Source organism: Rhinatrema bivittatum, chromosome 5, assembly GCF_901001135.1.
Source record: "Rhinatrema bivittatum chromosome 5, aRhiBiv1.1, whole genome shotgun sequence".
Taxonomy (NCBI): Eukaryota; Metazoa; Chordata; class Amphibia; order Gymnophiona; family Rhinatrematidae; genus Rhinatrema; species Rhinatrema bivittatum.
The window spans coordinates 214597749-214611560 of NC_042619.1; the positions used below are offsets into that span (position 1 = coordinate 214597749).

General features: G+C 48.3%; 1 protein-coding gene across 4 annotated transcripts in view; it reads right to left on the reverse strand.

The window, feature by feature from the left end:
- The window catches only part of DDX3X (DEAD-box helicase 3 X-linked), a 293692-nt gene that overhangs the window by 109042 nt on the left and 170838 nt on the right, over positions 1-13812 (reverse strand). For all 4 annotated transcript variants that reach the window (XM_029603138.1, XM_029603137.1, XM_029603141.1 and 1 more), the window contains one exon: positions 291-451. In XM_029603138.1, coding sequence (XP_029458998.1) covers positions 291-451 — 161 coding nt within the window. The remainder of the gene's footprint in view (positions 1-290; positions 452-13812) is intronic.

Consider the following 13812-nt stretch of genomic DNA (forward strand, 5'->3'; position numbering starts at 1 on the left):
AATCTTTTCACATGAAACTAAGGTAGCTTTTATAAAAACTGGTCAAGTAAATTTGGGCTCTCATGTTCAGATGGCACTGACAGCCAAAGTCGGTACAGTATGCTAGGATGCGGCAATTAAGTGTATACTGGATAACCAGAGGTACAGTAATTGACCAATACAGTATGCGTTACTATCCATACCAAGACCTGAGATTCCATAAATTGTGAACCTTTAGTTAAGAATTCCTCTGTTCTGATAAGTTCCATGTTCTTATGTCAGTTTAAAATGCCAATACGGGTATAACATACTTGCAGAAGTCCAGGCCAATCTTTCCCCTCTCCATCATGTCAACAAGACGTCCAGGAGTTGCTACAAGTAAGTGGCATCCACGTTCTAAATCCCGGATCTGTTGACCGATATCAGCACCACCATAGACCACGCATGGACGAACTCTGGAACGGTATGCAAACTGCAAACAAGACAAGTTATTTTAAGCTTTAAAGAATATATCTACACAAGCTTTACATTGAACTGTCAAGTTAGCAACTGAAACATGACAAAAGAAAAGCCCCTACACAGTCTGAAAACCACCACTCCATACTGCATGTTTTAGACCAATGAAATTCCATATCCAATATAGATCCAAACTATCAATTGGGAACTTCCTGGCAGAATAAGCTTTAGAGCATTTCTCCAGAACTTTACTCAAAGAGTCATCCATCATGCCAGTAGCAGCTGTGATATCAGCTTCTCCCACCTATAGAGGGAGAAGCAGATTACAATTTGTCTGCAGCAGATGACTGAGCTACCAATAGAAGCCTTAACATTCAAGACAAGACAGGAAAATTGGTTCTTACCTGCTAAGTTTTGTTCATGTAGTACCATGGATCAGTCTAGACAGTGGGTTGAGCCTCCTGTCCAGAAAAACTGAAAGGGTATCCTATACAAGGACAGTGCTCACCCTGTGGCCCTCAGTATAAATGTTATCAGAGCAGATAAACATAACCAGAAATTGAACCTGAATAAGATCAAGCAAGTAACCAATCCAACATGAACAATATTAATTGGAATTTGGAACAGTAAAGGAACAGCTCTTATCTATGTGGTAGATATGTCCGGTGCCTTATAGTTCTGTTATATAATAGTTCTGCAAGGAAGAAGGCATTCTCCTTATCTGTAAAGAAAAATACTACGAGCGGACTGAAAAAAGTAGAATGGGAGGGAGTCTGGACTAATCCGTGGTACTACAGGAACGAAAATTAGCAGGTAAGAACCAATTTCTTTCCCTGTAAGTACCCAGATCAGTCCAGACAGTGGGAGGTACCAAAGCTTCCCTAACTAGGGTGGGACTGAGACAATCCCGCTCGAAGTACCTGTCTGCCGAAGGAACCAAACACTGGCGCCTGTACGTCAAGACGATAATGCAGAGCAAAAGTATGCAGGGATTTCCAAGTAGCTGCCCTGCAAATTTCCTGTGGAGAGACCAGCTGGCTCTCCGCCCACGAGGTAGCCTACAAACACAATGAATGCGCTTTTAAACCCTCCAGAAGTGGCCGGCCCCGGCAAAGATACGTGGATGCAAGCTATGGTGGCTTTAGAGGCCTTCTGTCCCTTATGAGGCCCACTCCATAAAACAAAGATGATCGGAGATGCGGAAGTCATTGGTAACCTGTAGGTATTGCAGGAGAACTAACATCCAAATGTCGCAGATCCCCGCCAGACATGTTAATATCCTCTGGAGAAAAAGCAGGAAGCTCCACTGATTGATTTACATGAAAAAAAAAGAGGAGACTACCCTACAGGATAAAGCTTGCAGCTCGTAAACCCTCCTGGCCGAGCAAATAGCCACTAGAAACAGTCTTAAGAGTCAGATCTTTGAGCATAGCCCGGAGGGGTTCGAAGGGTGCCTCGCAAAGTACCTGAAGAACCAGGTTAAGGCTCCGGGACAGGCAAGTAGCCTGGACTGGTGGATTCAAATGCTTAGCCCCCTTAAGAAAGTGGGCGACATCCGGATGGGCCGCCAGCACATATCCGTCCAGCCTCCCCAAGAGGGAATAGAGTGCAGAAAACGTGTACACAAAAGGAATTGAAAGACAAATCTTTGGAGAGGCCACTCTGAAGGAAGGAGAGAACCAGGGACACCAAAGCCTTGCATGCTGAAACATCAGCCTCCACACCCATATTTTCAAACACTCTCCAATCCCGAACATAGAAGTTTTACGAGCGTGGATATCACTTCCTCCTTATAGCCCCTCTTTCTTAATCGCTGCTGCTCAAAAGCCAGGCCACTAGACAAAAGTGATACGCCTGATCGAAAAATACAGGACCTTGTTGTAGAAGGTTGGGGAGGTGAGAGACAAAGAGGACCATCCGACGTGAGATTCACGAGATCTGCGAACCACAGTCTCCAGGGCCACTCTGGCACGATAAGAATGACCAGCCCCTTGTGAAGCTCTATCCTGAGTACCTTTCCCACCAGAGGCCATGGTGGGAATATGTAGAGGATGTCGCTGGGCCAGGGTAGGACCAGAGCATCCACACCCTCCGAGCAGTGCTCCCTTCTGCGACTGAAGAACCTGGGAGCCTTTGCATTCCTCAAGGTGGCCATCAAGTCCAAGTGGGGAGCCCCTCCACTTGTGCACGACTAGATCCATTGCCTCTGACAACTCCCATTCTCCGGGATAGAGATGCTGACGACTGAGGAAGTCTGCTTGAACGTTCTCCTTCCCTGCAATGTGGAAGGCCGCCAGGCAATCCAAATGGTGCTCTGCTCAAGCAAACAGTTTGCTGGCTTCCAGGGCCACCATGCGACTCCTGGTACCCTCCTGGTGATTGATGTAAGCTACCATGGTGGCATTGTCCGAGAGGACTCTCACCGCTTTGTGACTGAGCAAGGGAAAGAAGAACTTGAGTGCCAGTAGCACAGCTCGGGCCTCCAGGCGGTTGATGTGCCACTTGGATTGGATAATGGACCATCGTCCCTGGGTCAATTGAGTTTGACACACTGCTCCACAGCCTGATAGGTTGGCATCCGTCATCACAACAATCCACCGTGGAGTCTCCAGGGACATCCCCTTTGACAGGTGACAGAGCGAGAGCCACCACTGCATGCTGGTGATAGTAGGCTCAGGAAGTGGTAGGGATGCCCGAAACTCTTCAGAGACCGGCTTCCAATAGGCTAGTAGAGCTTTCTGCAAAGGATGCATATGCAGAAACGCCCAGGGAACCAGATCTATAGTTGAAGCCATAAAGCCCAGGACTTGAAGTTAGTCTCAGGTCGTGGGCATCAAGAGAGAAGAGATGCTGAACTTGATTCATGAGCTTGAGCTCCTGGCAGGGAGACCTTGGACCCACAAGTGTCGAAACGAGCTCCCAGAAATTCCAGAACCTGGAAGGGCAGGAGATTGCTCTTGGAGTAGTTGACTATCCATCCGAGAGAGGCAAGGACCTACACGACCCGACTGACTGCTGTCGTGCAGAGCTTCTCAGACTTCGTCCGGATGAGCCAGTCGTCCAGGTAGGGATGGACTAAGATTCCCTCTTGCCAGAGGAAAGCCGCCACCATCACCTTGGTGAATGTGTGAGGTGCGGTGGCAAGGCCAAACGAAAGTGCCTGAAACTGGTAGTGCCGGCCCAGTATGTTGAAGCGAAGAAGCCTCTGGTGCTCCTTGCGAATCGGGATGTGGAGGTAAGCCTCTGAGATCGAGGGAAGCAAGGAACTCTGAGCGAGCTGCCACTGACTGCCCTCAGGGTCTCCATCCGAAAATGGGGAACCTGGAGTGCCTGGTTGATTCTGAGGTCCAGGATCGGTCGGGAGCAGCCATCCTTTTTGGGACGACAAAGAAGATGGAATACTGGCCGGATCCCTGTTCCTTTGGGGGAACCAGGACTAAGGCCCCAAGCTCCAGGAGCCTGTCTAGAGTCTGAGACACCGCTGGCCATTTTCGACTGCCGCATGGAGAGGCCAGGTAGCGGTCCGGAAGGTCCCGAGCAAATTCTAACACAACCTCTTCCGATCACGTCGAGGACCCATTGATCCATAGTAATTTTGGCCCATTCCTCGAGAAAAAGGGACAGATGTCCACCTAAGGCAGAACGGAGGAATGGGCCGTCCGCATCTCATTGCAAGGACTTCATGGTGGATACTTGGGTGTTACCATCCCAGAATGGCATATGTCCCTGAAAGGAATGAGACCATGCTTGCAACCTGGTGGAGGTATTTCGCTGAAAAGACCCCCGCGGCTGCTTGTAACAGCGCTGACCCCTGAATCGAGAGCAAGGAGGAAAAAAGGATTTGGACTGTTTAGGGTGGTCCTCATGCAGCTTATGAACCTGGTCACCTAAGGATTTAATAAGCTGCTCTAGGTCCTCCCCAAAAAGCAACTTGCCCTTGAAGGGGAGAGTGCCCAACTGATTTGGAGGAGGAGTCCGCCACCCAGTTTCTCAGCCAGAGGAGTCGCCTGGTGGAAACCGTAGAGACCATAGCCCTAGCCTGCACCCGGAGATTATAAAGAGCATCAGCTCCATACGCAATCTCACTTTTGAGCCGCTCTGCTTGTTCGGCTCTGCAGACAAGAGGTCCTGGGTGTTGAGTAGTTGTTGAACCCACCTGAGGCTTGCCTGCTGCATGAGACTGCTACAAACCGTCACCCGGACTCCTAAGGCCAGCACCTCAAAGATCCTCTTGAGATGTAGTTCCAGCTTGCGATCCTGAAGATAAACACCGTTGCCCCCACCACCGGAATGGTGGTGCGTTTGGTGACTGCAGACACCGAAGTATCAACCTTGGGGACCTTAAGCATTTCAAGAGCCTGATCCGGCAGGGGATATAGCTCATCCATCGCCCTGCCCACCCGGAGACCAGACTTGGGGGACTCCCATTCCCAGAGCAGAAGCTGCACAAGCATAGGATGGAACGGGAAAGTACGAGGTGAAGCCCTCAGCCCTGCTAGGATTGGATCCATGGTGTGGGAAGTGGAAGCACTGGCTGATTCTTCAAGGAGACTTCAATCCCAAGTTCCTCATGTTTAAACAATCTCAGAACCCGTGGCAGGTCGATTCACTAGCGACAGGTCTGGATCCTGATCCGGATCTGGCAGAGGAGGGTCAGGTGGATCCGGCCCATCCGGTACAGTCCTGACCCCAGTAGCACCTTGAGAGTTCGAGGCGCCAAAGCCCTGGTGAATGATCAATAGAGGGATCTTCGCTGGGGGGGGGGGGGGGGGGGGGGAGGGATCCCTCTATTCCTCTAAACTTGCCAGAAAAGACCTGTGCATTAACAGCAAAAAACTAATTGGAAAAACTGTGTTGTGCTTTGCTGGGCAATGGAGGGGGGGAGGATCAGGATCTGCACCCAGAGACCCCACAGGGCTTAATTCAGGTGGCGAGTGAAATAAATCCGGCTTCCCTCCCCCCTGAGGCTCTGAGTTGGCAGCGATGTCCGGGCACAAAATGGCTACTGTTCCTGCAAGGGGGACGGCCTGGCCACATGCTTCACGACCCGATCTTGGGCTGTCTATTTTAAAGGTGCCATGGAGGGTCCTTCCCCTCCAGGCAAGCAGACAGAGTAGAGACCCTCGCAGGAGAGCCGCCAAACAGGCTCCCTGCAGGCTATACAAAAAGCTGATCGCAGCATTGGAGGACAAAGTAAGCCACGGAGGAAGCAAATCAGCTGTGCCTATCTGCTCTGAAGTGCGGGAGCAGACGAGACAGCTCCGAGTCGCTTCTTTCCCTGCTGGCCGGCCACTCACCTGTGGAGAATTGCCTTCCCCCCCCTTTTTTTTTTCCAAGAGGTTTCTTTTGAAGTGCCTTTGTTTTTGCAACAGCAGAGGAATTAATCTCCACAATAGGACCAGAGGCATACAACATCTCTGGGATCACCTAGCTCAAAAAGGGGAAGTGACTGGACCACCAGTATCACCCCTAGGCAGGGAAAATGCAAAGGACACCTGGAAAAGGAGCCCTAGGCTGATTACACAAGGGGGGGGGGGGGGGGAGAACCCTAGGACTCCATAAGAGCTAGGAGACAGAACTGTCTCCTGTGAAGTTTAAACACAATGTTCCTTCCACCGCCCCAGATAATACTTGCTTGATCCAGAGAGACCAGAAACATGAAAAGAAAACTTCCCAAAAGAAGAAGTTTTACTAAGAGGAGGGAACTGCAGGTTCATCAGTCTGCATCTGCTGGCAACAGAAATACTGGGGGGGGGGGGGGGGGGGGGGTGCAGGGTGAGCACTGTCCTCATGGGATACCCTTTCAGTTTTTCTGTCTCCATCTGCTGGACAGGAGGCTCAACCCATTGTCTGGACTGATCAGAGTACGTACAAGGAAAGAAAAATTGGTTCTTACCTGCAAATTTTCGTTCCTGTAGTACCAAGGATCAGTCCAGTCTGCTGGGTTATGCCTCCCTTCCACCAGATGGAATCAGAGAAAAGCTAAAAAGCACCCCCTAGATCAGGGGTCAGGAACCTATGGCTCTTTTGATGGCTGCATCTGGCTCGCAGACAAGTCTTTAATAAAAAAGTAAGAATCTAACAAATTCCCCCCCCCCTCCTGACGCCCCTAAAGACCTCCAAAATTAATTTACTACAACCCCCACCCCCCAAGACCTGCCAAAAGTCCCTGGTGGTCCAGCAGCGGTCCGGGAGCGATCTCCTGGACTTGGGCTGTCGGCTGCCAGTAGTCAAAATGGCGCCAACGGCCCTTTGCCCTCACTATGTCACTGGGGTCGAACAATGGCGGCGGTAGCCCCTGTGACATAGTAAGGGCAAAGGGCCGTCGGCTGCTTGCGTCGACAGCCCTTTGCCCTTACTATGTCACAGGGGCTACCGCTGCCATTGGTCGACCCCAGTGACATAGTGAGGGCAAAGGGCCGTCGGCGCCATTTTGACTACTGGCAGCCGACAGCCCAAATCCAGATGATCGCTCTCAGACCCCCCTGGACCACCAGGCACTTTTGGCAGGTCTTGGGGGGGCATCAGGAGAGTAGGGGGTTGTAGTTAGTATGGCTCTCACGGAATTACATTTTAAAATATGTGGCGTTCATGGCTCTCAGCCAAAAAGGTTCCCGACTCCTGCCCTAGATATACCTGAGTGCCACCTTCGATCCTTCAGTATAATCAATATCAAAGCAGAATGAAGTAAATTTAATAACCAATGACTAGATCAAGCAAAACAACTTGCCCTACTGATCCCTTTTTTTTGTAAACAGCGAAAAACTATGTAGAATTGCGCGTCCAATACATTAACGTGCTAAGATCTGCAAATAGAAACAAAAAACATCTGAGCGGACTCTTCTGGACAAATCATTCTGAGCAGGCATCTGGACTGATCCTTGGTACTACAGGAACGAAAATTAGCAGTTAAGAACCAATTTTCCTTTCCCTGTACGTACCAGGATCAGTCCAGGCTGCTGGGATGTACCAAGCTGCCCTAAATGGGGTGGGACCCCGACAGTCCCACTGAGCACACTGCTGCCAAAGGAATCTACATCCGGAGCCCGGACATCCAAACGGTAATGCCTAGCAAACATGTGCAACAATTTCCAAGTAGCTGCCCTGCAGATTTGAGGCGAGACACATTGGTTCTCAGCCCACGACACCACTTTCGATCTGATAAAATGAGCCTTAAGACCATCAGGCACTTGTCGCCCGTGACATATGTACATGGAAGCAATAGCGTTCTTTAGCCAACGGTAGTCTTAGAAGCCTAACAAAACTCAAATGCACCAAATATCCATGGGGGATTTATACTATATAATCAAATAAAAAACAAATACCCCAGTAATGTCTTTCATCCACGTAAACAATACTCGCTATATATGCTCAAAAATGAGTCATACAATGAACTGAATAATTTCACAATAGGCTCCGGAGTCTTTTCTGACTCCCAATGCCAACATTTATAAAAAGAAAAATTTTTTTGAAAGGACAGAGGAGGGGTTTCATATATTGGAGTATTAAACCCCCATGGGTGAACTCACTCTGCATAATCAACCAAGCCTCCTCCATTCAATGTTTTCATCAATTATAACATACACCATAGGTGAAATTTCTTTTTTTTTTTTTTAAATATTTTTTGTGCTAAAAATTATTTTAAAAGTATGCTTATAAGTTAATATCCCAACTTATCTGGTATGATTGAAAAAACCCGACGCAGCCATGTTTCTGGTCCAAAACAGGACCTTTCTTCAGGGGATCTTCTCCTGTAAAATAATCTGGTGTACCGAAATAGCTGGGGATAATCCAACCAAATATGTATGGTTTCTTCCAGGCGCAATTAGCGCAAATTCCGCAGAAGAATCCGATGCACGTCTAACCTCCTCATATCCGGTCCCTGAGGTGAAGACTTATCCACCTCCGGAAAAGCTGGCAACTCAGACTGGTTGACGTGAAACGCCGAGACCCCTTTGGCAGAAAGGAAGGCACCGTCCGAAGCGAGACTCCTGAGTCAGATATTCGTAAGAACGGTTCTCTACAGGACAACGTGTCGAGCCGAACAGATAGCCACGAGAAATACCGTTTTAAGAGTTAAATCCTTCAACGTGGCTCGCTTGTTAGGCTCAAAAGGAGAACCACAAAGTCCATGGAGTACCAGATTCAAACTCCATGAAGGACAAACTGCCTGCACCGGCAGGAATAAATGTTTAGCTCCCCTCAAAAAAAGAACACCTGGATGTCCTGCAATGGAGGAACCTGCAATCTTACCTCTTAAGCATCCTAATGCCGCTACCTGGACCCTGAGGGAACTATATGCCAAACCCTTCTTCATGCCGTCCTGCAAGGTGGCAAGAATGTGTACTATTATGGCCTGTCGTGGGGACACCTTCAACCCACTACACCAGGAATCAAACACTTGACACCCTAACATAGGTGAGCAAAGTAGATGTCTTTCGGGCCCATAGAAGGGTGGTAATCACAGCCTCTGGATAGCCTCTCTATTGCCTCCTCTCATAAGCCAAGCCGCTAGACAAAAGCGATCCACCTGGTTGAAATATACTGGACCCTGGCACAGACGCAGAGGTCTGTCCACCTTTAGGTTGATCAGATCTGCAAACCACGGCCTTCTTGGCCACTCTGGAGCTATGAGAATTACCAGTCCTCTGTGAGCTTCTAATAGTCGTAGAATCTTTCCCACCAAGGGCCAAGGAGGAAACACGTAGAGGAGAATGTCGAAAAGCCACGGTAGAACCAGAACATCCACTCCTTCCGATCCATGTTCTCATCTGCGACTGAAGAAACTAGCTGCTTTGGCGTTTAGTCGAGTCGCCATCAACTCCAGCCGGGGGATCCCCCAGCGGCATGTTATAAGTCTCATCGCTTCCTCTGACAATTCCCATTCTCCGGGGTCTATCCACTGCCAGCTGAGAAAGTCTGCCTGAACGTTGTCCACTCCAGCTATAGACGACTCCGCTATGCGGGACAGATTGCATTCTGCCCAGGCCATCAACTGGTCCGCTTAGGAGGCTACCGGCCTACTCCTGGTACCACCCTGACGGTTTATGTAAGCCACAGTGGTTGCATTGTTGGATAGGATCCGGACCAACTGGTGTTGGACAAGCGGTAGAAATTGGCGCAGTGCTAAACTGCTCTGGTTTCTAATCGATTTATGGACCACTGGCCCTGTGTTGACAGAGATTGATAAACTGCTCCCCAACCTGTCAGGCTGGCATCTGTTGTGACGATGATCCATTGGGGAGTTTCAAGGTCCACGCCCCAAGGCAAGTGATTCGGGACCAACCACCAATCCAGACTGGTCCTTGCCAGTTCCATCAGTGGCAAGGGCAGATGGAACTCCTCCGACTTGGGGTCCCAACGGGAAAGTAGGGCCCTCTGCAATGGTTGCATATGAGCAAAGGCACATGGGACCAACTCCAGGGTAGATGCCATAGAACCAAGAACCTGTAAATAATCCCACACTGTGGGCAAAGGAAGGGCCAACAGATGTCTAACCCGAGTCATCAACTTCACCATCCTCACCGGAGGTAGGTAAACCTTGCCCACAGTGGTGTTGAAGCGCGCTCCTAGAAATTCCAGTACTTGGGACGGGACCAGGTGGCTCTTGGCATAATTTATGACCCAGCCTAGGGAATGCAGGCAGTTCAAAACTGACCATACTGCCACCTTGCAGAGATCCTCTGATTTCATTCGAATGAGCCAGCCTAGGTAGGGATAGCAAAATTGCTTACCTTGTAATAGGTGTTATCCCAGGACTGCTGGATGTTGTCCTCACATATGGGTGACATCATTGATGGAGCCCTGTGCGGGAAAACTGTCAAAGTTTCTAGAAACTTGACTGGCCCTGTGAGGCCACCGAGCATGCCCAGAATGCTATGATATTCTCTGCCACAGGGATCTCTCTTCAGTCTTGTATGTAGCAATAAGCTTTAGCAAAAATAAAATAAAATGTATTGGACCCAACTCCGCGGGGTGGCGGGGTAGGTTTCGTGATGACTACATCCTGCTATCCTGGGATAACACGTATTACGAGGTAAGCAATTTTGCTTTATCCCAGGACAAGCAGGATGCTAGTCCTCACATATGGGTGATTAGCAAGCTAGAGGCTGAGTCATTTTGTAGTGAAGCAACAGTGAAGTATTGTTGTTGAAAATGAGGCAGCCGAAGATCACAGCAGATTGGATGTAGAAGGAGTTGGGATTAAACTGGAAACAAGTTCTTTAAGACAGATTGTCCATAGGCTGAATCTTGTCGTCCTTTGTCCAAACAGTAATGAGCTGCAAAGGTATGAAGAGAACTCCATGTTGCTGCTTTACATATGTCAAGAACCGGCACTGAACGATAGTGTGCTACTGAAGTTGACATTGCTCTTACTGAATGCGCCTTTACTCGCCCTTGGAGAGGAAGGCCTGCTTTTTCATAGCAGAACTGTATGCAATCTGCTAGCCAATTGGAGAGAGTATGTTTACCCACTGCTTTACCTGGTTTGTTTGGATCATAAGATACAAAGAGTTGAGTGGATTTCCTGTCGACTGCAGTGCGGTCTAAGTAAAATGCTAGCGCACGCTTGCAGTCCAAGGTATGTAAAGCTCGTTCTCCTTGGTGAGAGAGGTCTTGGAAAGAAAGTGGGTAAAATTATGGATTGGTTCAAGTGGAATTCCACAGCTACCTTGGGTAGGAATTTTGGATGCTTACGAAGAACCACTGTCATGTAGGAATTTTGTATAGGGTGAGTACGTGACCAGTGCTTCTAGCTGATGTAATGGCTATGAGGAAGATCTTCCATGTGAGAAATTTAAGATCACAGGAATTCATGGGTTCAAAAGGAGAATGCATGAGTCTTGTTAAGAACAAGTTCAGGTCCCATTCTGTAACTGGTGGTTGAATTGGCGGTTTGAGGTGAATTAAACCTCTCATAAATCTGACACAAGGTTGTATGGATATTGGTGCATCTCCCATCTTGTTATGGTAAGCTGAGATTGCACTTAAATGTATTCTTACAGATGAAGTCTGTAGACCAGAGTCTGAAAGATGACATAAGTAGTCAAGTAGAGAAGTTGTGGGGCAGGAGAAAGGATCAATGTTCCTTTGTCTGCACCACAAAGTAAACCTTTTCCATTTTGAAGAATAATTCTTTCATGTTGAAAAGTTTACATGAAGCTATAAGCACTTGAGATACATTGGTTGCAGAATCAAGCTTTCAACATCCATGTTGTCCGGGCTAGGGATTGAAGGTTGGGATGGTGCAACAGACCTTGATCCTGAGTTATGAGAGTGGGAGCTACACCCAGGCAAATTGGATCCCTGATCGAGAGGTCTAGAAGTGTGGGAAACCATACTTGTCGAGGCCAATACTGGGCTATGAGGATCATGGACCCTTTGTCCGGTTGTAGTTTCACTAGAGTTTTGGTTATAAGTGGTATTGGAGGATACGTGTATAGAAAGCTTGAGTTCCAAGGGCGAGCAAAGGCATCCTTGGCTAGTTTATGATTTGGTCTGTGCAGAGCGCAGAAGTTGTCCACTTTGTGATTCAGATGTGACGTAAAGAGGTCTATTGTAGGTTGTCCCCAACGTTGAAATATCCTGGTCACTAGTAAGGGATCCAGGGACCATTCGTGTGGTTGGAACTGGCAACAGTCAATCTGCCACTACGTCATGAATGCCTGCCAGGTAAGTTGCTCGGAGAAACATGGAATGTGTCAGGGCCCAGTCCCAAATCTGAGCAGCTTCTTGACAAATGAGATATGAACCCATACCTCCCTGTTTGTTGATGTACCACATGGCTACTGTGTTGTCTGTTTGGATCAGAACAGTCTTGTGGGAAAGGCAGTCCTTGAACGCATGCAGAGCATAACGTATAGCTCGAAGTTCCAGGAAATTGATTTGAAATGTTGCTTTGAGTTTTGTCCAAGTACCCTGGGTTTGGAGATTGTCTATGTGAGCTCCCCAACCCAAGGTGGATGCATCTGTAGTTAAAGTTATCTGTGAGACTGGTTGCTGGAAGGGAAGGCCCTTGTGCAAATTGTCCTTGTTCACCCACCAAAGTAGAGATGAACATAGCTGGTGGGTTACTTGAATTGGAGAGTACAGTGGTTGAATGGCTTGGATCCATTGTGATCTTAAAGTCCATTGGGTTACCTGCATGGCTAGCCGAGCCATAGGAGTGACATGCACTGTGGAGGCCATGTGGCCTAGTAAGGTTAGAAACTGATGAACTGTTGCTTGTTTCTTTGAGTGTAGCGAGTTTGCCAATAGGGTAAGTGTGTCTGCCCAATCCTCGGGTAGAAAAGCTTTTGAAAGTATGGTGTTCAATTCTGCTCCTATGAATTGAAGTAGGTGAGATGGGACTTTTGATAATTGATGAGAAAGCCCATGGAGTGAAGTAGAGCAATTGTTTGACTAAGAGAAGTGTAAGTGTGCTGCTATTACCGCCAGACATTTTGTGAATACTCTGGGAGCTGATGCAAGTCTGAATGGTAGTACTCTGTACTGGAAATGTTGATTACCCACCATGAAGCGCAGATACTTGCAATGAGGTGGTAATATTGGAATGTGAGCGTAAGTGTCTTGAAGATCCAGAGAACAAATCCAATCTCCTGTTTGAAGAAGTGGAACCATGGTGCCTAGAGAGACCATCCTGAACTTTTCTTTCTTCAGAAATCTGTTGAGATTTCTGAGGTCTAGGATGGGACGTAGGCCTCAGGTTTTCTTTGGCATGAGGAATAACGGGAATAGAATCCTCTGCCCTGCTGAGTCCAGGGCACTGCTCTACAGCTCTGGCTCTCAGAAAGGTGGATAATTCTATTTGTAGATGGATTATGTGATTTTCGCTTAGTGTAAGAGGACTTGGAGGAGAATCTCTTGGAGTTGAGAGAAAATTGAGTTGGTACCCTTGAGATATTATTGTGAGTACCCATTGGTCTTATTTGTACCCAATGGTTGTAAAAGGAGGATACTCTGCCTCCTACTGGTAGATCTGGTTAAGGGTTGTAGAGATGGCTTTGGTCTCTGAGGATGGCCTCAAAAGCCTGCAGCCGGTCCAGTCTGCGGCGGAGGTTGAGGCCTAGCAGCTCTAGATTGTCTGGGCTGAGATCTTTGCTGTGGCCTAGATGATCTGCCTCTTGATGCTGGAGGGTAATAACGCCTCTGTCTGTAGAAGGGTCGTCTAGATTCCTTCCTTGGAGGTCGGCGAGATGGTGTAGCAGAGTCCTGTGGAACTGATGACAGTTGACACAGGGTTTCTGTGTGTTCCTTTAATGGTGCTACAGCATCCTGTACCTTAGAGCCAAAAAGGTTGTCGCCCACACATAGCAAATCAACCAATTTTTCTTGGACCTCAGGCCTGAGGTCACAGGCCTTAAGCCATGCCCGACA